This window comes from Scomber japonicus, chromosome 1 (genome assembly GCF_027409825.1).
Source record: "Scomber japonicus isolate fScoJap1 chromosome 1, fScoJap1.pri, whole genome shotgun sequence".
Lineage (NCBI taxonomy): Eukaryota > Metazoa > Chordata > Actinopteri > Scombriformes > Scombridae > Scomber > Scomber japonicus.
The window spans coordinates 331,619-354,644 of record NC_070578.1 but is presented as its reverse complement, the minus strand read 5'-3'; the positions used below and the strand labels follow the sequence as shown (position 1 = coordinate 354,644).

General features: G+C 38.1%; 1 protein-coding gene across 1 annotated transcript; it reads left to right on the top strand.

Moving 5' to 3' along the window:
- The first annotated feature begins 3,187 nt into the window (after positions 1-3,187).
- On the top strand, positions 3,188-23,013 carry aldh1a3 (aldehyde dehydrogenase 1 family, member A3). The gene is made up of 13 exons (XM_053324526.1): positions 3,188-3,286; positions 3,504-3,608; positions 4,049-4,189; positions 9,569-9,698; positions 12,697-12,758; positions 15,388-15,516; positions 16,507-16,620; positions 17,546-17,648; positions 19,268-19,452; positions 19,827-19,991; positions 21,310-21,467; positions 22,769-22,843; positions 22,944-23,013. The coding sequence occupies exons 1-13, from the start codon at positions 3,188-3,190 to the stop codon at positions 23,011-23,013; spliced, it is 1,536 nt and encodes a 511-aa protein (XP_053180501.1).
- The last annotated feature ends 13 nt before the right edge of the window (positions 23,014-23,026 follow it).

Here is a 23,026-nt window from a genome sequence, read left to right as displayed (position 1 = left end):
CAAACATTTAAAGCAGCTGCTAAAGAAGCTAAAACTCATGTGTTTCAGTCAAATACAATAAAATGATGAATAATGAACAGAGGTGATAATGACTTTTATTTTGGGGTCACATTTTAGTAAACTGAGAAAACTGAATGTTAACTCTAAGTTAAGAAAACTTCCCTAACTCAGCTCTTAGCTGGAGGATTGAATCTTTACTCGTACTTTTTACAGAAGAAATTCATAATAACACGGAGAGGACATAGACTGATTTCCAGTTTACTACTATGTACAGGATTGACCATGTGATGAGATGATTGCTATGAAATGGTATGAACAGTATGATTGGATTTACACTACAATATCATACAACAGACACAAACCCCTTTCATACTCTGATCAGCAGGCATTTCCACCAATAAACACTGTTTTGTCTACCTTGTAGATTTGGACACACTCTAGTACAGTATAACAGACGGTTCCTTTAAATGACTGAAAACTGATTAGTGGGAAAGCATCCGACCTAATTAAGTTATGTTATGGTTGCTTTTTAAACATCTTTTTGCAAATTAAGTGTGAAAAACACAAAAACACAAAACTCTTAATTCTAATTTAATTTGTAACAGAAGATGATCAAGTTTATCAGAGCATTATTACATATGCTGATTGAATTTCAACCATTTTTCATTTGTTGTTTTAATCATAAACACTGGTAATTTCCTCAAAGATCATACAATTGCCAGTGAGGGAAAATACATTCAAATACCTCACACAGAGGTATTTGAATTCATGAATTATAAAATGTATTTAGGGACGGAGCCGAAAGGCTAAACCTGCTCCAACACTCACCAAATTTGGAACGCACATCAGGTCTGGCGAAAAATTCAATAAAATGGAAAAACAAACAACGTCGAACTCTCTAGCGCCACCTAGAAACACTAAAACGGCCACTACGCCTGATAGGAATGTCCCAACGCTGCTTGGAGCTTTCATTTGTATTGTTTTTGCATGATAATATCCTAATCCCACTATAAATCCTACTTTCCCACTATAATGCAGTAAGAGATACCAAATAATATTGCAGATATTTCAATCACTTATAAGTTTGCACTGAAAAAGTGTAAGAATACTACAAAGCTGCAAAGCATAACACGGTAAATACAAGTTACAAAGTCATCTTTACAAAAAAACTATGTAAATATGAAATGGTTAGCAATTACGTTCTAGGCAATATTGTTAAAATACAGAAATACTCTCAGACATCTGTTTAAGTGATTTAGTGTTCTGTATGTCTTTGTGAGTTTCTATGGTAACATACTGTTAAAAGTCTACATTAATCGCAGGGAAACTGATCTGGTGTCAGGAACAGCACTTTTTGTGGCCATAACATTAACCTACTGTATTGTTGCATTATCAAGGACACTTTCACATTTGTGTTGAGTGTTGAGTAATGTTAAAGACATTAAAAGAAAACTTTAACACAGTGACAGTAAGGAAAATACTTGAGGCACGTCCTCTAGTCAGTCACAAAGCTTCACATTCTAGATTCTGGATTCTGGATCGTCTCTGCAGCACTAAAATGTGTTTTTTTCCTGGAGAATATCCACAGAGAATAAAAGAAATGTTATCATTTTTGTTTGTTTTTGCAGACAGAAACTTGACAATCACACAATCTGGACACAGGTCAGTACACAAAAGAATAGGCCAAAAGACATAGATATCTTACCATTTTAGAGCTGTTATGATTAAACAAATATATTTTGTGCTGTAGACCAACATAGCTATTACACACCATCCTGCTGCCAGAAATACTCAGTAGAGCACCAAATGTGGATTAATCCACCAGTGAAAATAGTCCACACCAAATGCTACACTAACACATAGATGGTTTGGGTCTTTTCTTCTGATTCGTTGATAATAAAACAATATAGAATATCACCAGCCATATCCTTTACATGGAAATACTCAGATAAAACAAATCACTGTAACTGTCACTGTCATATACTTTCATAAATACAATTACTTCCTATTTTATGACCTTATCTAACTGGCCCATCTAAAGCATATTAATGGTGACTGTGTTTATTCATTTGCTGTTAATCCCTCAAACTGTTTGAAAAATCAACCCATCCCCTCTACCAGTGCAGGTTCCTGCTTATTTGCATGGGTTTGAGCCCATGCTTTGCATTTCATATTGTTTCCCCTGACTTACCCTGCCAAGGCCTTTTCTTTCCTGTTTCATCACCCCCTCCACACACACACACACTCACACACACACACACACACACACACACACACACACACACACATACACAGGCACATCTTATCCTCCCTCTCACTCTGGGTCTCTCCCTCATTATGAAGTGTTAGAAAGTTGCTGAACTGAGAAATGAGCCTGCGAAAGCTCGTTGTCCTAATTAAACTTTGACATGAAGAATGACAAGAAGCGATGAAGGGGAAACAATAGCAGACTGTGTATGAGTGCAAGTCTGGAGCAAGCAAGCAGCTTTGTTCCCAAGAACAAAAGCATTTGTTTGCATGTGTTCAATTCCATTCAACTTCACCAGGCCCAGGTGCAAAAACCAACTTTACCAGGAACATCACAACTCATAACACCTTTGCACAGTTGATGTGGTCAGTCCAAATAGGCTGACAGAAGCAGATCAAAGCTGCTATGTTGCAATGTAAATATTTGGCAGGAGAATGAATTCACTTTCATTACTTTCATTGCTTGGATTGAAAGACACAGCCAAGTAACTCAGGTGTGAAATTATACTCTCTCTTTGTTATATGAGATGCCTCACACATATATGCATACTCACACAGCAGCTCAAGAATGCATACTCACCATGTCAACCCACCAGTCTGGATGGTAAAAATTAAAATGCATTTAATTCTTATCATAATGATAAAGGTTATGGCTAGTTACTGTATCATGCTAGGTAAACCTAGCTATGCCTCATGATATGTTCCACACTAACATAGTATCAGTAAATACAATACATGTTTCAGGATGTTTCCAAGGTGCTGCAAGAGCAAGATTCCCCTCAGATAAGGGCCCTTCATATTTTGATAGGGGCGGAGTTGGGCTCTCCTCAACTGCTGGGTGAGGAGGGAGGAACATTCTTATAAAAAGCCAGTGGATGGGTTGACAGTGTTTAGTAGACGGAGCCGACAGACTGGTTGTGGACTGTACTGCTGACTGAGAATGGCAAAAAACGGAACAACAGAGAATGGAGTGGCTGCAGGGATCCCAGCTATGCTTTTTCCCCAGCCTGTCAAAGTACAGGAGATCAGACACACCAAGGTAAGAGTGGCTACATAAAGATTACTTTTAACTGCTATTGGAAGGGTTTGTATTTGCCATGACAGTCAAAGCGTTTCTCTCTCACTGAATTTTTTAACTTTGGTGATAGAGTAAGTCAGGTGCCAGTTAAAGTTACACCAAAGCTATTATGTGTCTATTGTCAAACATGTAAGACATTTTAATACCTGTGTCAGCAAACACTTTCCACTTTCCACAGATTTTTATCAACAATGAATGGCACACATCCAGCAAAGGAAGGACATTTCCAACTTTCAATCCAGCCACAGGTGTCAAAATCTGTGATGTGGACGAGGCAGACAAAGTAAGAAGCTTTATTTGAAGTTTTGTATTCTGCATGAAATAAGCATTTAAAGTCAAACTAAACAAACTGTTGATTTAAGGTCTTTGTAAATACAAAAATGTCTATCTAATACAACAGGCATAAGAATAAGATCTTTTTACAAAATCCAGTCCAAATGTTATCTACAAAGTGTTGTTTATCTCCACAAATGATCTTTGACAATAGAGCTCTCACTCCTCCCATGCTTTGGATAAATAAAGTTAATATTCAAAATACTATTGGTAATACTTATCACTACTATGACTATAATAATGAACTGAAACTGATTCTATGGGCATGTGTTGTACTTTTTACAGATGAACACAGTTCTCTGGTAGAATTTATGAAACACTTTGTCATGCACAGGACCTTGGTCTGTGTCCTGGCATTGCCCCACTTTATTCTAATGTTTGTCTGTGCAGGAAGATGTGGACAAGGCAGTAGAGGCAGCCAAGGTGGCCAGGCAGAGAGGCTCTATGTGGCGGAGAATGGATGCATCCAACCGGGGGAGGATGTTGCACAAACTGGCTGACTTGATGGAGAGGGACCGGCTGTTGCTGGCGGTGGGCTCATTTCCCATGTTTTCTAATTGCTACCCACATTAGGTTATAGCTCTTCATTATGATTCTCTTGTAGAATTACATACTCTATTCAAAATGTAATGTTGTTATCCACTGACAAGCACTGCATAACTATACCGACGTGGAATGACATGATAAAGGACTTTCCTGAAATGTTTGGATAGCCTATAACATTACTGTTCAATTCTACTTACATTTTATTCAAATACAAATTAAGGCGGTCGTTGAAAATAAACAGAATTCAAGAATTACATTATTTTAAATGGTGATTTAAAAGGAAATGCTGCTGCCGCTATCATCCTGTGGCTCAGTGAAATTATCTAGAAGGCAAATTAGCTAATTAAAAACATTGTATGAAGGTTATGGACTCATTAGTTTCACTTTAAATTAAGGGTTAACATTCCGAAACTTAATTTTCTGACCATTTGAAATAAAATACCAGACTGACTACAGAGAAAATTGCCCTGATCAGTGATTTCCAAAGACAGAAAAATGAACATTATTGCCTGTCAGTGTCATTGCTATCAAATATCTTGCATTTAACATTTGATATAAAGACACCTTCTACTGTATCATACTGTATTTCATATGGTTATCATAGATTTTATTTCATTCTTAACCTGGAAAGTAACTGCAGCCGTCAGATAATTGAAGTGAAGTAGAAATACAGTGTGTATAACTGTGTTTAAGTGCTTGTAGTACTTCAGTAAATGCACTTAGTTACTGCTGACTTCTTTCTTCGCTATGTTTGATCTGGACAAACACTGAGCAGTAAGACATTCTCTTAATGGCAAGTCCCTGCAATACACAAGTAACTTACAATATGTTTCAACTTACTACAGTTTATTTTTGTTGTGTTGGTTGTGATTTAGATGTTATTCATAACAAGATATCTCAGTTATAAAACTTTGGGATACTCCTGCGCCTAAAAATGCCTATATGCTGTCATAATATTGACTTATTTATATCAGGGATTGGCCCTTATTAATGCAATACATGCCACTGTGACACCACCCCAGTCTCTCTCTCTCTTTGATGATTGGTGAATGTTACTTCCCCTCTCTGTCAGATAGTGTTTTGAAATCCCCATTGCTGTGCCTTTTCACCCTGTTTAGCTGCCAGTTTGTGTTAGGACTTAGATCTGTAAATGAACCCTTACAGATGTGAATGAAGTAATAATGCAAGATTGCATGTGACTGCTAATTGCAAACATGCAATGGTGTGGTAATGTGCAGGGTATGGCTAATTACACTAAACTCCCAGCTATGTTTGGAGAACTAAGGACCAGATTCAGGCCATTTAAAGGTACAGTGAAGTGGTGCAGTTTCAGTGTGTGCTAGAGCTGTAGAGTCTCACGTCAAGTAATTCTAGGAAATATGGAATGGATGTTGTAGAGGAGTAGGGTATCCAATACAGTGTAAATCATGTTTGACACATTCACAAAAGGTCGTTATTATGGCTTGATATATTCAATCTTAGATTCAGTTTTACATACATGGCTAATTGTCAATTATTTGTTAATAAAATGTACATTGCAGTGGACCACTGTGGCTGACATCCCACTGTACCATTCTTGGCTCTACACAGAAATGACCTCATCAGCTATTTCTGTCTCCTACACTCACTCCCTATATTAATTATTAGTATTATATGTGGAATAAACAATATAGAGGAGCTAGATGCATAAAGAGCTCTGGAAGGTACCAGGCATTACAGAATCAGAATAAGCTTTATTGCCAAACAGGTAATCAGATTTCATACATAGGAATTTGGCTGTCAAATATATGCAGTCAAAAGTGCTTACAACAATATACACAAAATAAAGAGGTCCAAAATAGTATTAAAATATCATTTAAAATAGTTTTTAGTTTAGTTTAGTAGCTTTATTGTCATTATAATGAAATAATGAAATTTAGAGAGTACTACCTGAGCCATAATTAACACAATTAAAAACAGCTTTAGACATAAATACAATATTAACAATCTATAAGAGCAATGAAGTACAATATGCAATATAAAAAGGTGCAAACAGTAGCAATTCTCATTGTAACAGTAGGCCACAATCAGTGAGTGTGTGTGGGTGAGTGGGATAAGGGGATCAGGCCGTGTTCATTAGTTTAACAGCTTGGGGGAAGAAGCTGTTTTTCAGTCTTTTAGTGTGTGACTGAACTGTCCTGTATTGCCTGCCAGAGGGTTAGGGTTAGGGTTAGGGTTAGGGTTAGTAGTTGGAAGTGGTGGTGGCCAGGATGTGTTGGGTCACAGATGATATTTAAGGCCCTGCCCTGACAGCGGGCTTGGTAAATGTCCCCAATTGCAGGAAGCTGGGTCCCAGTGATGTATTGTGCAGTCTTGATGAGTCTTTGCAGAGCCCTCTGGTCATTCTTGGTGCCGCTGGTAAACCATGCTGTGATGCAGTATGTGATGATACTCTCCACAGTGCACCGGTAGAAGTTAACAAGCAGGTTCGGTGGCATACCGGCTCTCCTCAGCTTCCGCAGGAGGAAGAGATGCTGTTGTGCTTTGATAATGATGGTAGATTTATGTCTCAGTAATGGTTACCCCCAGAAATTTAAAACTGGAGACACTCTCCACTGCTTCACCATTATTTAACACTGGCTTGTGATTTGTTCTTCTCTCTTTCCTGAAATCCACTACAATCTCCTTTGTCTTCTTATTGTTCAGGATGAGATTATTAGTGCAACACCAGACTGTCAGGTTTTGCACCTCATCCTTGTATGCTGACTCATCGTTGTTGGAGATCAGGCCCATGTCTGTCATGTCATCTGCGAACTTTATGATGGTGTTTGTTGCATGGACAGGCAGACAGTCATGGGTGAAGAGGGCATACAGGATAGGGCTCAGGACACACCTCCGAGGAATACCAGTGTTCAGGATGAGAGTGTAGTAGGTCAGGAAGTCCAGGATCCAGTTGCAGATGGTTGTGTTCAGGCCCAATCCATAGTTTAGACACTAGGGTGTTAGGAATGACAGTATTAAAGGCTGAACTAAAGTCCAAGAAGAGCATCCTGACATATGTGTCAGGACATTCCAGGTGCTCCAGTGTAGTGTGGAGGGCAACACAGATTGCATCTTCTGTTGATCTGTTTGCTCCGTAGGCAAACCGGTGTTGGTCTAGTGTTGCAGGGATGGAACGTTTAATCTGGGCCAGAATTAATCTCTCAAAGCATTTGGCTATGACCGGGGTGAGTGCAATTGGGCAACAGTCATTTAAACAACTAATGCTTTTTTGCTTGGGAATAGGCATGATGGTTGTTGCTTTGAGACAAGTTGGGACAACAGTGTGGTTTGGAAGATGTTAGTGAAGACCTCTGCCAACTGATCTGCACATGCCGGAAGTACCCGCCCCGGATCGCTGTCTGGTCCAGCTGCCTTCCTCGTGTTGATGTTGCACAGTGCCTACCTGACCTCATTTGAGTCCAGAATGATTGTCTGATGATCTGATGGCAGCCTGTCCGTTACCCTGGTGTTGTTATCTGCATCAAAGCAGGCAAAGAACCTGTTAAGGTCCTCTGCTAATGAGGGGTTGCTGCTTTCAGTATGATTGTCCTTCTTTTTGTAGTCTGTAGTGTTATGACCCGTATGCCCTGCCACATACGTCTGGAATCGTTATTGGTGAAATTTTCCTCAATCCTGAGTCTGTAGCTGTTTTTTGCTTCCTTAATGCCATGTTTAAGATCTCCTTGCTAGCCTATAGGCTGTAGTGTCGGCTCGTCGGTCAGCATCTCTAAGCCTTAGCAGAGAAGAGAAGAGAAGAAATGTATATGAAATCTAGAATATATTCCAGTGAAAGGAGCAGCTACAGATTACATTTTGAATGGGCGGCTGTGGCTCAGGAGGTAGAGTGGTCGTCCTCCAATTGGAAGATTGGCGGCTTGATTCCCGGCTCCTCCAGTCCACATGACGATGTGTCCTTGGGCAAGACACTTGGGCAATGAGAATGAATGGTTAAATTCCCCCTGATGAGCAGGATGGCACCCTGTGTGGTAGCCCCTGCCATCAGTGTATGAATATGTGTGAATGGGTGAATGTGTTGTAATTTAAAGCGCTTTGAGTGGTCGTAAAGACTAGAAAGGTGCTGTATAAGTACAGTCCATTTACTATTTGTATACAGTATACAGTATATTCAGTAGGCAGTATTTATAACAATAGTAATATGAATTGTGCTAATGTAACGCACCATGTAGGATTAAAGATCACTGATGTGCAAATAAGAGATTTTGGTGTGTTGTGTTATGTGATGTGAATAATAATAATAATGTGATATGTCCATGAAGGAGGGGGGCAGGGGGGGATTGGGTCTATTTCAGTGGAGGTTCCGGGCCTTGTTAATGAGGCCAGCTGCAGACAGAAAGAAACAGAGGTCTTGACTTAGCCTAGCCTCTTGCTGGGGGGGAGTCCAGTAGGATAGGTTGTCCATGATCTTACCTGCTTGCATCAACCTGGAGGTAAGCAGGCCCTGGCTGGACAGCAGGTCGCAGGCTATCCCCTTCTCAGTATAGCGGGTAATATGCTACAGTCTGATTTTGTCTATATAGTTGCAGCAGTACACCAGATGGTGATGGAGGGCATGAGGATGGACTCAGTGTTGGTAGTGTTGAAGTGAACCATCATTGACTTTGGCAAGTTGAACTTCGTTAGGCGGTCTTATCTTTGTCAGAGATAGCCAAAAGAAGGAGCTGTCATCTGTGAACAGACTGATGACTGAAGGTGTAGCTGTGGGTGTACAGGAAGAACAGAAGAGGAGAAAGGACACAGTCTTGAGGGTGCTGATGGTCAGGGAGTTGCAGACGTGCTTCTCCAGCTTTACATGCTGCTTCCTGTCAGACAGGAAGTCTGCAGTCCATCTTAATGTGGTGTCAGTACATTCAGCTGGGAGATTCCTATTTGCCCTGTGGCCTACAGGAGTTGAGGGAGTGGGTCTGTGATGGATTTGAAATGGGACAGCACAAGGCGCTTAAAAGACATCATTATCACAGGGGTCAGGGGTAATTGAGACCTTGTGGACCTTGGTTTTTTGGGGACAAAGATGATGGTGGAGGTCTTAAAGCTGGCTGGTACGTGGCATATCTCTAGTGAGGAGTTAAACATTTCTTTGAATACCAGAGACAGCTGATTTGCACAGTGTTTCAGGATAGAGGGGGTTCTGTCTCTTGAACAGCCTGTGATTATAGATATTTACTTAAGTCTTACTCTACATTTTAATCAGTTATGATACTACTTCAGCATCATTTACATTTCCTGTGACAATCATTTTGCCTAATTAATACTTCACGCACATTATAGCTAAAATTGCAAAAAAGAAAATGATATTGAGCAGTACTGGTTTTCCTGTTCTATTAGACCCTGGAGACTCTGGACACAGGGAAGCCCTTCCTGCAGTCTGTCTTCATTGACCTGGAGGGCAGTATCAAAACGCTTCGTTATTATGCTGGCTGGACTGATAAAATCCATGGCAAGAGTCTGTCTATAGGTGAGTCACACCTTCTGTTTGGAATGTTTTGGTATTATTTTATTTATTATTTAAACAAATGAATTACTTTGTGTTCTCAAATTACTTCCAAGTTGATGTAAGAATAGGAAGTGAAGTTAAAAAGCTGTTTTGTCCATTCCGTTCACACAGGTGGGGAGGAGTTTTGGTATTCTGGTACATATAATTGCTTGATTATTGTATTCAGTTATTCATTCAATCATAAATTTGAGAGAATTAAATAATAATTTGTACTTAAAAATAAACAATTTTGCACACCTTCTGAGCTCCATAAAATAACGTCTCCTCAGGGGTTCACATAAGCAGTGCTCCATTAGTAAACATGTTACAATAGAGTCAGCCAGTGACTTGGCCAGGATCAGGATTGTATATAGCCCTGGGTGGTATTTCATCTTGCCTCTTAATACTCCCCCACTCTTGTCAGATCCTACTTTGTGTCTCTTATGTCTTTGCAGGAAAGAATTTAGACAAAACATGCCTGCCTTTTCCTTCCGATTAGATCCCAATAGAATGAAGAGAGACGAAAGGCACGGCAGGACAAAAGGAAGAGGAAGAGGCTGAGATAGTAATCAGTGAGGTGCAACAGTCTATGAGGATTAACAATTAGTGTCGGCTCAATGCCTCGACAAGCCATGAGCCACTCAGTCAGTAATCCCTAGGTTTATACCAGAGCAGCCTCACTACCAGTCACCAAGATGAGACATAACTGAGCTGTAGTTTGATATGAAAACTGTTGCAGGATACTCACTTTGAAATGTAAACTAGAATTCTAAACATGTTTTAGTGGTAGAGACTCTGTTGTGTAATGGGAACCTCAGTAATAGCCAAAACCTTCATTTTTTAAAATTTGAATGTACCTTGCATGTCTCCACCACCTCATGCCTGCTATAAACCTCAGACATAATGCGATGGTAACTAAGGATGCTGGACAGGTTTTGCCCTCTTAAGTTCAAAACAAGTCTACAAATGAAGTAAAGTATAAAATTATATTTCTGGTCAGCACTGTCTCTTATTGACAACAACTCAGTCAGCAGGCACATTGAGAGAAATGGCAAATAAAACCAAGTACCTGCATTGTTAAATAACACTTTCACTATATTCATTCTTCTTTCCAAAAATTGACATGTTATTATCTTCTTCTTATTATTTTTATTATTATTGAAGGCAGCTGAGTCACTGTTACTGTAACAAGTGGGTGCTTGACTGCTTTCATTTTCTATATTGCAGAAAATGAAAACATTCATTTATATGCCTAGCTAACCTTCCCAGGTCACACCCGTCATGGTGTGTATACAGTCTGCAGAAATAAGAGCCAGACTTTAATTCACAGTAGTTTAGATTATTTAATATTATTAAGAATGATTAAAACACTCCAGAACATGTCAAGGATGATACAATGAAGTCTAGATTATTTTTCATTGTAATCCCTAAAATAAACATTGCCACAACAATTACCAACATTATCATCAATAAAATTGCAGACAAACTGTTTATTATTTATTCTATATGTAAAGTTACTGTGTTCTTTTAAAAGGTTTAATTGATAAGCCTAACCCGAACCTGGCCTGAATTAATGTACCGGTCCAGTTCAGTTAAGCAAATCATTAACCATTAACCCAACACACTGTGTTTTAATTATGTTTCAAATAAAGGTAAATATGTGTAGCTACTGGTGCATTCAAATAAACCTTTCCCAGCATCAGACACCCCAAAATAGACTGCGATTTATACACCGTTTTTTAGGTATGACCTTTTTAAAATTGTTATGGTTACTTTTTATTTTAATGTACAAAGGTAAGGTATTCAATTTCTAACACAAAACCTGAAAACACATGTGAACATGCTGAGCTACACTGCTGCACTGGATGACAAGTTCCTTCGTGCTGGTGATATTGTGAGCATCATGGTGGTAACTGTGTGTTCAAATGTCAAAGTAATACACTTGGAATGTGTGCTTGCATGTATGTGATTGGTCAGTGCAGCATATTGCCAGATGACATCACATCCCCCACAGCATTAATGCATAGCTCCTATTAGAATGAGTGGGCCACAATAGACATTACATGATAAACAACCCAAATTAAACAGCTATTTTTAGGGGGCTGCAAGCCAAAACATTGGGAACCATTAGTCTAATATTTAACAGCTTTTATGTGCTCTTTATGTGCTTCCTGAAAAATAACTAACTACACCTTACATTAAATGTAGTGCAGTAAAAAGTACAATATTTTAATGGAGTATAAGTGGCATAAGCATAACTTCACTGCTAGATACCACTAAATCGTACACAATGGTCCTGTAAGTATGGTACTTAAGTAAATGTACTTTAAGTTACTTTCCACTACTGTTCAGTGCTGATGAACACATATCAGCTTATTAAGATCACTGTGGTCAATAGTCTCACATGTTGGTCAATTTGAATCATTCCTCTCAATTTTCCAAAATGAATGTATCCATTCATTCATTTAAATGTTTTATTAGAACCAGCACTCCAACTTTGCATTCAATTTCACTCATTCAAACTCTGAAAAAGTGTTTCTTAGCTATATCTATAGCAGTATAAGTAGGGTATGTTAATGGTTCTTTGAAGAGGCTGACGTGCATTAGTTTCAAGGTGTGTCAGTTTGGAATGAGGAGTGTTAGCATAGACAATGAGTGAAGATCTTTTTGTCAGACATTTGATATTTGATATGAATAGATCAGATCATTCTAAATGTGATTTATATAATAGTAAATCAGTTCTTGGCTATAAGTCCACAGACGTCTTAGTATATACTGTTTTAACACTAACTGAAAACTTGTTTCTGCAAAAAAACTACTTGACCTGAGTTTACCTTGAATTTTGATCATAATTCCATTTTTAGCATAATGGTAAAGCAATAACAAAAACAACCAGTGATGAAGTGAAAAAAATATATTAACTGTGCCTTAATTAAACCTTCATCTATACTTAATGTGTTGAACCTTCTGTTTTTTACAGATGAAAGCTTCATGTGTTTCACCAAACATGAACCTGTTGGCATATGTGGAGCCATCATTCCAGTAAGTCCAGAGGAGATCTAGTTTGAATTTATGAACAATAATGTACAAAACAAATTCTTATTTCTATACTGTTCATATTACCTTGACTTATTGATAGGTTAAGGTTATGGTAAGTATTATTTTGTTGTGTAAATACCAGTGAAAGGTACTCCAGGTTCATTCTGCAGTAATACAATCTGCTCTTAATAAGCATTTCTTAAAATCTGAATAGCATATAACATCTGATTTATAACTTGAAGTCAGGCTTACTGTATGACTACATATGGATAATAATTGTCATGTGTTTGCATAATGTACAGTATGTTGTAAGTATGGTGGTAGAGTGACTTCTGTGTCCAGGCTACCAGGAACAGAGCTGAGTCATGTGGCAATTTTTGCACAGTCTTGGTCACATGATGCCCAGGGACACCATAAAACCTTTTGCCATAGACAATCATTTAAAGACAAACAGCTACACAGAATATATTGGGTAAATATCCTAGTCATGACTCACATTCAGAAGTATTCATTAAATGATCAACATTTTAACCATTAAGCTAAAGAAAGGTCTTTGGAGTATGCTCTGGGTGTGCAGCTCTCTCACAAATGAATGGACCAGTATATTTGGGTTCATTATTCATTGTTTAATACATCCATGGATTAATCCATTTAAAAACCTTCTTAAAAAGAAAGGTTGGGAGGGGGTCAAGCTGGCAGGTGGACAAATTGAGTCACCATTTTTCTTAGTTGTTGGATACAATGTGTCAGAAGCTATTAGTGTTATGTTCTGAGGCCTGGGTTTATGGCAGTGAGATTTAATGTGATGCAAGAGAATACCTGCTCACACTGTGAAGAATCTGGAAAATTCTTTATATTTTTGAGTAGCGGCATCATCATGGTCATGGGGAGGTTTAGGATTAAGTAGTTGGACTAGTGCTAAATCATTTATTGGGATTATTATTATTTTCAGTGATAATTATTGAGAAGTATATGAAAAGTATGGCCGAACATAAAGCATTATTAAAGTTGTAGTACAGTGCTAGTTCACATCTAACTCTGCAAGTATATTTCCCCAAATGTTCACAGTGTTCCTTTAAACCATTAAACTAAGGATGTAAAGTAGGACCCTTAAACTTCAGCATTTTACAGGTTTTTATGGAATGGTTCTATCATTTGCACTACTCACATCTCTGACTTTATGGGAGCATTATTCAGGTTTAATTGGAACCACTGAAGACTAGGCTTTCCAGAAAGGTGATGATAATGAATGTGTAGTGGTAGTAAAGTAACTGCACTTTCTGGATGTGAGAATGAAAGGAAATCCTGGTAAATGTACCAGAAACCTAATCTTAATCTTTACTCTCCCTAAACAAGGACTCCTCTCCCTTAATCCCCTCGGGGCTACTCGTGCAAGAACACACAGCTCCAATCCTGTGTTGCCTGGATCCACTTTCAAAAAATGGAATATATGTATTTTTTCCTTTTGATAATAACTTCATCAGATTTAGGGTGGGGCAGTTTTTGGTGTTTCACCGTATTGTGTTGCACTTTGTTGTAGATCCAAACAAACCCCGAGATTATAACTTCAACATCTTCACAGAATACAGCCATTCACTTTTTATCTTTGAGCATAAGCCTATAACGTCTAATGTTGCTTTGGCAGCAAAGGAACAAAACGGCTGTTGTTTGACATACGAGATTATATCATAAAAGTGAAATTTATACTGAAGGATGTTGTGTAATTACTGAAAGTACTGCTGGCACACATACAGCATGAGTCATTGTCAAAGGAAAACAGGAAACCTTTCTCCTGACTTGCAGTCCCAGGCTCCTTTAATGGTACTGAGGGCTTCCAAGGTATTGTAAAAAATAATAATACCTAAACAGTAAACATGCAGTACGCACATCTATTACTGTCTAATTTAGAAAGGAGCAACTGGAAAATCAATTACCTCTTTTTGTTTACTTTGAATCATTAGTCCTGATGTTTTATAGCTCCTTTTATTATTTTGTATATTTTCTCCAGACAAACATCCATGTGATAAGAGTTACATTAACTGTGACTGGTTTTGACTAGTTATGGCACATACACAATGCCAATGTAGTATAGTTTAGTGTGTTCTGGAATTCCTTTCAAACTATTTAGTCCTCCCATAAGATTATTCAGAGATAAAAAATATTTTCTATTTAAAATCTGACCATAAGTAAACATCTTCAAACTGTTGACTGTTTATAACACAGTCATATATCATGTCATATTACAAAGACATCCATTACATACAGTGTTAGCGCTAATGATGTACTTGTAAGCATGGTGGTCATTTAGCAGTCACTGTGATGATCCAAAGTATATGGCCTAATGCCCTGCACCACAACACTGGGGTCACAGCCAGGCGTCACCTATGAATGAACATTGTTTGGCTCCACCACTGGAGGAATGGGAGCCCAGCAGTGACCTATCCAACCAGATATTGTATTGTTTTAATAAAAATCAGCCTTAAAAAAAGGAGTTCATGAGTCTTTCATTCCTTCCGTACATCTTGAATTGTGGTCTTAAATGCTTTTGTTTGAATCTGTCATATCATAATATAACTGTTATATAAGTTACATGAAATATTAGTCAGCTAATGTGTTCTTCTGTTTGTGCTAGTGGAACTTTCCTCTCTTGATGTTCGTGTGGAAGATAGCACCAGCCCTGAGCTGTGGAAACACTGTGGTAGTCAAGCCAGCAGAGCAGACCCCCCTCACGGCCCTCCACCTTGGATCACTCATCAAAGAGGTCTGATATCAGTGGGATTGATCCAAGCCATTTTGACTTTAAACTACTGGCAGTGCTATTTTTGAACATAGTATGTGCCTGTATTCCTATAGAAAATCCTGCTTGTTATGTGATGACTGCTCTGCTTTTACCATGTTGTGGTAGGCTACTGACCACTCCATTGCTCATTTGCCTGTCACCTCAATGATACAATGTCACTGTGTGGATCAATTAACCTTGTTGGAGTGGGCACCCTAGTTCATTGTATCTTTGTATGTATGTATACATTTACACACATACATGTAACCATAAATACCAAAATGACCTGATTGTAACACAGAAGTGTCCATACTGATTCATACATTCATACAGATAAGCTATGCTAATTGTGTTACTTCTGAGAGGAAACTTGGTCAAGAACTGCACAATCACACTACTTACTGGGAACACTGGTTATGCTAAACTCTTAGGAGCAGGGTCACATAGCTCTTTATTTGTCTAATTATCATCTGTTGAAATGTTGATTCTTAGCCTTCTCCACTGCATAACATATAGGTGGGGAAATGTATATCTCTTTTCTTGGCCTTGGTACTATTTAAATATACTGAGTGTAAAAAAAATTGGCCCAAATTATATGTAAGTTTCAGTTGAGGAATATTAATATCCTGAAAAAATCCAAATTCCCTAAACATAATATAGTGGATGTGACCTTGGTGTACTCAGTGATGGCTATTATGGTAGGTTGTGAATATTACCAATATGGTACAATAAAAACATAACCATGAACAAGACCTGTGACCCCAAGTAGCATGTCATGTCATAATGATACAGAAAGATGTGTAAAGTCACAACTACTCAGCCCGACCCTGAACTAGGAAAATGGGGAAAAGAATTACTGTATCCAAATTTGGCTGATATTTGGTCCCATGCTGTTATAGGGTCAAGTGTGGGGTCTTTTGCTGTCCCCTGGTATATTAAATTATAACCATGCTCTCTGTGTTGACTTGTCAGGCAGGGTTCCCTCCTGGAGTCATAAACATTGTTCCAGGGTTTGGTCCCACAGCAGGAGCAGCCATCGCCAGCCACATGGACATTGATAAAGTGGCCTTCACTGGTTCTACAGAGGTATGCATATTCATTTTGAAAAATATATGTTTGAGATCAAATCTGTCTGTCTGTCTGTCTGTCTGTCTTCATGTTTTGGTTTAATTTTTATTTCATACTTTGAATATGAAAAGTGTGTGGATTTCCATTTGTTTAATTCATATGAAAACTGGAAAAACAAAATACTGTATTGTATATATATTTATCTTGTTATTGAACTGGAACTGAATCAATCAGCCAGTAAGGACACCATTGGACCCCTGGCACGTTTGTGCCTGTGCCTGAATTATTCAAATTCTGTTTTTAGTGAGCCATATGTCTGCCCAAATATTTGTCTGGGGCTAAGTGATGAAACTACAGTATTCATTTCAAATGGGCAAATCATGTTTGCATGTGCTATAACTAATAATTAATCAGAATTGTTTTAATATTAATACATAATACAGGAAATGTCCATCCTCATCCTAATATGGGTATAAGTGGTGTTCATATTAATCCTAACCCTGTCAAGGTTTCTGCAGTGGAAAAGCCCTATTGCTTGCAAACTATTCCAACATCATGGTAAAAGTAGTTTAATTCATCTGTGAGGTGTTTATTTTTTAGCACAAATCTAATTTGCTACCATGTCATTTATTGTTCATGATTTACTGCAGATAAACCATGTTGTATAAATACAGTGCAAACCTATTCTTTTCTGAAAATGATTATTATTTACTCAAGTTTAATTTTTTGATTGAACAAAGCTGTTTTTCATACATCATCAAATTCAGGCACCAGCCCTTACACTCACATTTAAATGTTAGTGCAGTGTTAGCCTAGCCTGGCGTTCATTTCCTCGTATTTGAGGCAGGATTAAGTAATGTCGATCAAAAGCTTCTGTAGGCTAGTGTTACCCATGATGCTTTGAGGTATGACTCCTAATTGCTATGTACCATCATACATGTAGGTTGGCCAACTGATTAAAGAAGCGGCAGCCAAAAGCAATCTTAAGAGAGTGACTCTGGAACTTGGAGGGAAGAACCCCTGCATTGTTTTTGCAGACTGTGATTGTAAGTACTCTGCTGTGCTCTTTGTCTCCCTTTTTTATCAATAATGAAGTGTAACATCAAAATTAAGTTTTTTGATTGATTCAGCATGAAGTGCTGTCACAATATCAGATAGAGAAAGTTTCACTAAATAATTTATTACCCAGAAATACACCTGTCATGTGTCATCTTTCACCTGTACAGCTCACTTTTTGGGCTTTTTGTGTTTCAAAACAATTAAAGTCCGTGTAAAGTAAGAATAAATATGTGTTCTGAGTTTGACATACCACAGAAAAGTGTGTTGTTAACCACCCTGCCAAATTTGAATGATTAAAAAAAAAATCACCAAATATATGAAATTAGGCTTCAAAGTTGTGTAAAAATCAGCCTCTTTCTCTGCTACCAAACGCTGTGGCAGTGCCCGCAAAGTTCGCTGAAACCCCGCCCCCTACCAAGTGTCACCTGTCAATCAAAGTCACCACCTCTACCAGAAACATGGACGCTATGTCTGAGAGCTTTCTGCTGCTAGCTCAGCTGCTAGCTCGGCGGCTAACTGGCTAACTGTAGACTGTAGTAGTAGTAGTAGTGTGTGCTGAATGTTTTTATACCTCTACAGCAGCAGGGGCGGGTTTATGCTAATAACCGCCACGTTACGTAATGTGTGAGTGATTTTCAGACCCGCCCTATTACTATACTTTAGTTCAGAGGTGAAATGCCAGGGGACTGCAGAAAACCTTGCCTACAGCTTTAGTTTCTGTGCTGCTGACAGTGCAGTGGAGAGTAAACTGACTAGTACAATATTGCCACTACTCATCATAAAATGCGGTTTCACTGATATACTGTCTAATGAAAACTCCTATCTCAGATCCTTTAATCAGCACCTAGCAAACAACAATGTACTTCATAATCTTTGGTCAAATGTTATGCCTATATGCAGTATATATGTGTATATGTGTAATTTACTGTGTTTTGTAGACATAGAAAAAAGCAACCTAACAGCAACCTATTGTCAATATGAAATATGTTCATATGGAACTATTGCAGTAGCAAAATGTTCAAAGATGATCTGAAGGACATAGCTGTACCGGTTGTTGTCAGCTTTGATTGACCTGACAAATGCTAACAGACTGGTAATGTCTATTAGTACTGTTTCTAGGTTCTCAGGATAGGTTAGGACAGATACAGCATTTCACTCTACTGATAAGTTAAAGCAAAGCAACCCCCTCTCAAACAAAGAACAGCTAACATGAACACTATGTCAGACATCATGAATGAAGTAAAATGTAAAAATGAGATGGAAATCCAGGTGTATTGTCACACTACATATAGGAGTTTACATTCCACAAGTAAAAATGTAATTATGTTTGTTTGTTTCATAGGCTGCTTGCAGTACTTTTAAGTAATTTTCCAGTAAACTTGACTATGTGTAGGCCAGCAAAAATAATTCTGCCATCAGAAATGTAAAAAAAAAATGAAACAGAAAATGAAAAACCCAAAGAATTTTTTTAAAATGTATTGAAACTTTTTTGGTGTCAGCTCAAATCTCTCTCTCTCTCTCTCTGTGTGTGTGTGTGTGTGTGTGTGTGTGTGTGTGTGTGTGTGTGTGTGTGTGTGTGTGTGTGTGTGTGTGTGTGTGTCAACAGTGCAGCTGGCTGTACAGGAAACACAGAAAGGTGCTTTTTATAACCAGGGTCAATGCTGCACAGCTGCATCTCGTGTCTTTGTGGAGGAAAGCATTTATGAAGAGTTTGTGCGCTGCAGTATAGAAAACGCCAAGAAGATTGTCATAGGAGACCCGCTGGACCCTCAGACATCTCACGGGCCACAGGTGCGGTCCACATCATAGAATGCAAGTTCATGAATAGTGCTGAAGTCAAACATTTAAATATCTACAATAGAAGTGTCAACTTTATTCTGTTCTAATACTTTTGGTCACTCATTATACTTTATTTCAAGAAGATGACTATCACAATGTGTGCAAAGTTAGTCTCTATCTATAAAGACTGGAAACCGGCTCTGTCCAAAGTTCGAAAATACACTTACCACACACAGTTGTATCTCATTTGTTAAACAGGTACACATTTGAGCTAAGCTAGGCTAACTGGTTTTAATCTTACTACATCATCTGACTCTCCCAAAAGAGATTGTATCATTAAACTTTCTCCTTCCCTTGTCTGTTTGTCTGCTTTGTGGTGGCTCCAGATTGACAAACAGCAGTTTGATAAAATCATGGATCTGATAGAGAGTGGGAAGAAGGAGGGAGCCAGGCTGGAGTGTGGAGGAGCAGCTGTGGACGAGAAGAGCCTCTTCATTCAACCCACCATCTTCACTGGAGTCGAAGACTACATGCGTATTGCTAAAGAAGAGGTTAAAGCATGTTTCACTTCAAAAATGGGGAACCGCACACATACAGGAATGGGAGTAGTGTTGTTGTTTGACTAAAGCCTGACACCTTGTGGAACTGTGTTTTAATTACATCACAAATTGTTCAGCGAGGTAGTCAGACAGGCAGGGTCTTTTCTCTAATGACAAGATCCAGTATTATAATCAATCAATCTTTATTTATATAGCGCCAAGTCACAACAAAGTCATCTCAAGGCACTTTACACATAGAGCAGGTGTATTCTTCAGGTTTCATTTTAACATTCCCACATGAGCAGCACTTGGTGACAGTGGCAAGAAAAAACTCCTTTTAACGTGAAACCTCAGACAGAACCAGACTCAGAGTGGGAGAACATCTGCCTCGACTGGTACAGAGGAAGGATAGGAGAGAGAAGCACATTATAAGTCAAAATTAGTAACATAAGTCCCAAAATTATACTAACTGACAACTCAAAATCTTCACCCTGCAGTGCAATTTTACTGTAATTTGAATTACTATAAATCCCAAAAATGTATAAAAAGCACTATTATGGTTTCCACAACTCCATGAACTCATGGCATGTAGTCTAGAGTCTAGACTAGTTATTATACCTGTATGTAGGTCACTGGCCCCTTTTTTTGCATTTGACATTATTTTTGTATTTGAACACCTGATTTGTACTTAAATTGTGCCTGATGTGTCTTAAACATGTATAGTCACACAGATATATTTATATTTATTTTATTTCTTCTGGCCTCTCATGAAGGCTTTGACAGAGACACCATGTTTTTATGGCTTCAGCATTCCAGTAACCCCTGTATCATTAAATACACAACTCTCCCAGATATTCAAACGGAAATGTTCTGCATTTCATGGAGCTCAATGTGCGATATATGGTTAGGATTGTATAAACTTCATTCATCATTTAAACTCAACAACAGGTTCCAAACAATTAATGTTGTCACAAGATTAAAGAAAACAAAAAACAAACAACAGTCATAAACATTACATTTAATCTGCAACACAAAGTTCCCCATATATTATATTATAAACTATATTTTATATGATTTAATATATTTTATTCGTGCTAACCATCAGCTTCCATTTCTCCTGATGAACTTCAAATCCATTAGCTATAGCCATCATACCAGTAGAATCCAAATGCATTATTAATGTCTATTATATGTTATATGTTATATTGGATGTAACTGTGCAGATTGTATTTACTATATTTTATCCATTCATTCATACATTGATCGTTTGTAGAGTGACTCACTTCTCTGTTTATGTGACTGATCTTTGCTGGATATCTTCCCCTCTTAGATCTTTGGTCCAGTGCAGTGTATATTCAGCTTCAGGAGCCAGCAGGAGGCCATAAAAAGAGCAAACGATTCTCAGTATGGCCTGGTGTCAGCAGTCTTCACTACAAGTATGGACCGAGCTCTGTCTGTGTCTGCAGCTCTGGAGACTGGCACTGTGTGGTGAGTCCTCCTTCACAGCAACAACACCAGAGAGACATGACCAGCATTCATATCTCTGTACATGATTGATTCAAATCCACATTTCCATATTATTTCAACAGGATTGTTGGATTATTATTATATTAATGAGTGAATGAAATGTTTTTTTGGGGCTGCTGCATCTCCTGCATGGTAGTTGCATAAGATTTACAACAGGTGCACATACCCATCAGCATGTACATTAAATAAGATCAGGAAGGCCCTCAGTACCAGCAGACTAATAAAAGTCCTCTCATTTTACCTTATAAATAATAGTGTGCTGAGCTGTTAATTACACATAGTGCCTGTATAGGCTACATTTATACTGAACTGAATGTGACAGCTTGGACTAGCAGACAGAACATACACTACTGAACTGACAGAATCAGTGCTGAACATCAGCCTATATACATAGTGACATGTTCACTTTCTAGGAGGTACTGAAGTACATTTGAAAAGTCATGTGTTCACTTACTGATGTTTGTAATGAAGTGTATTTAAACAACAATGAGCAGCACATAATATGAATATCAGAGAAGTTTTTTGATGGAAATCTGCATTTGATTTCATTTTTAAAATGTTTCATATGTTGTTGGATCTGCTGCTTCCTGTGTGTGATATTGGATTGATTTTTACAATCAGTTCTGGTTTTACACAATAGACTGTTTATAACACATCTATTTTATTACTATAGTTTATTTAATGTTTGTGCTTTGAGACTGTGCTCAGTTCAATATCCTCATTGGCTGGATACTGCTCAACAAACTGACCAAACTTAATCAAGCTTCCACTGTACAAATGCTTGAGGATTATAAAAACCTATCCTAATCTATATGTGATGTAAGATACAACATATTGACTAGTGAGTTTTAGAAGTGCATAGGTCTATTTTATGTCTTACTCTTTATGTTGAGCTAGATTAAACACATCCTGACATATACTATATACATATACAGTACCATACTGAAAGAGTAACTTAACACTCTGCACTGAAAACCAAAAATAAATGATTGAAACCAAAACTATTTATTTACAGCATAAAGCATTCAACCAACCTTTCATTTCACTGCTGGTACATTGATTTGGTTTACATTTTGTAAATCTTTTGATGTATTTTTTTCTTAACATATGAAAGGGCTGACAAACCATTGTTTTCTTTCTCTCTCTCTCTCTCTCTCTCTCTCTCTCTCTCTCTCTCTCTCTCTCTCTCTCTCTCTCTCTCTCTCTCTCTCTCTCTCTCTCTCTCTCTCTCTCTCTCTCTTTCTCTCTCTTTCCGTGTCAAGGGTAAACTGTTATAACGCCCTCCATGCTCAGACTCCCTTTGGAGGGTATAAGATGTCAGGCAATGGACGGGAACTGTAAGAACCATCACTGTTTCCTAATATTTCATATTCATCAGTTATTCCTGTTTACTGTGTATGTCCTAACTTGCTTCATATGTGCTGTCTGTCCCCTCAGTGGAGAGTATGCTCTGGCTGAGTACTCGGAGGTAAAAACAGTGACTATTAAATTGACTGAAACACTGTGAGAAGAACTGAAAC

Coding starts and splice junctions, on each gene's coding strand:
- aldh1a3 (XM_053324526.1), top strand. CDS start 3,188: ATGGCAAAAAACGGAACAACAGAGAATGGAGTGGCTGCAGGGATCCCA. Junction 16,621..17,545: donor CCTTCACTGGTTCTACAGAG/GTATGCATATTC, acceptor TCATACATGTAG/GTTGGCCAACTGATTAAAGA. Junction 22,844..22,943: donor TCAGGCAATGGACGGGAACT/GTAAGAACCATC, acceptor CTGTCCCCTCAG/TGGAGAGTATGCTCTGGCTG.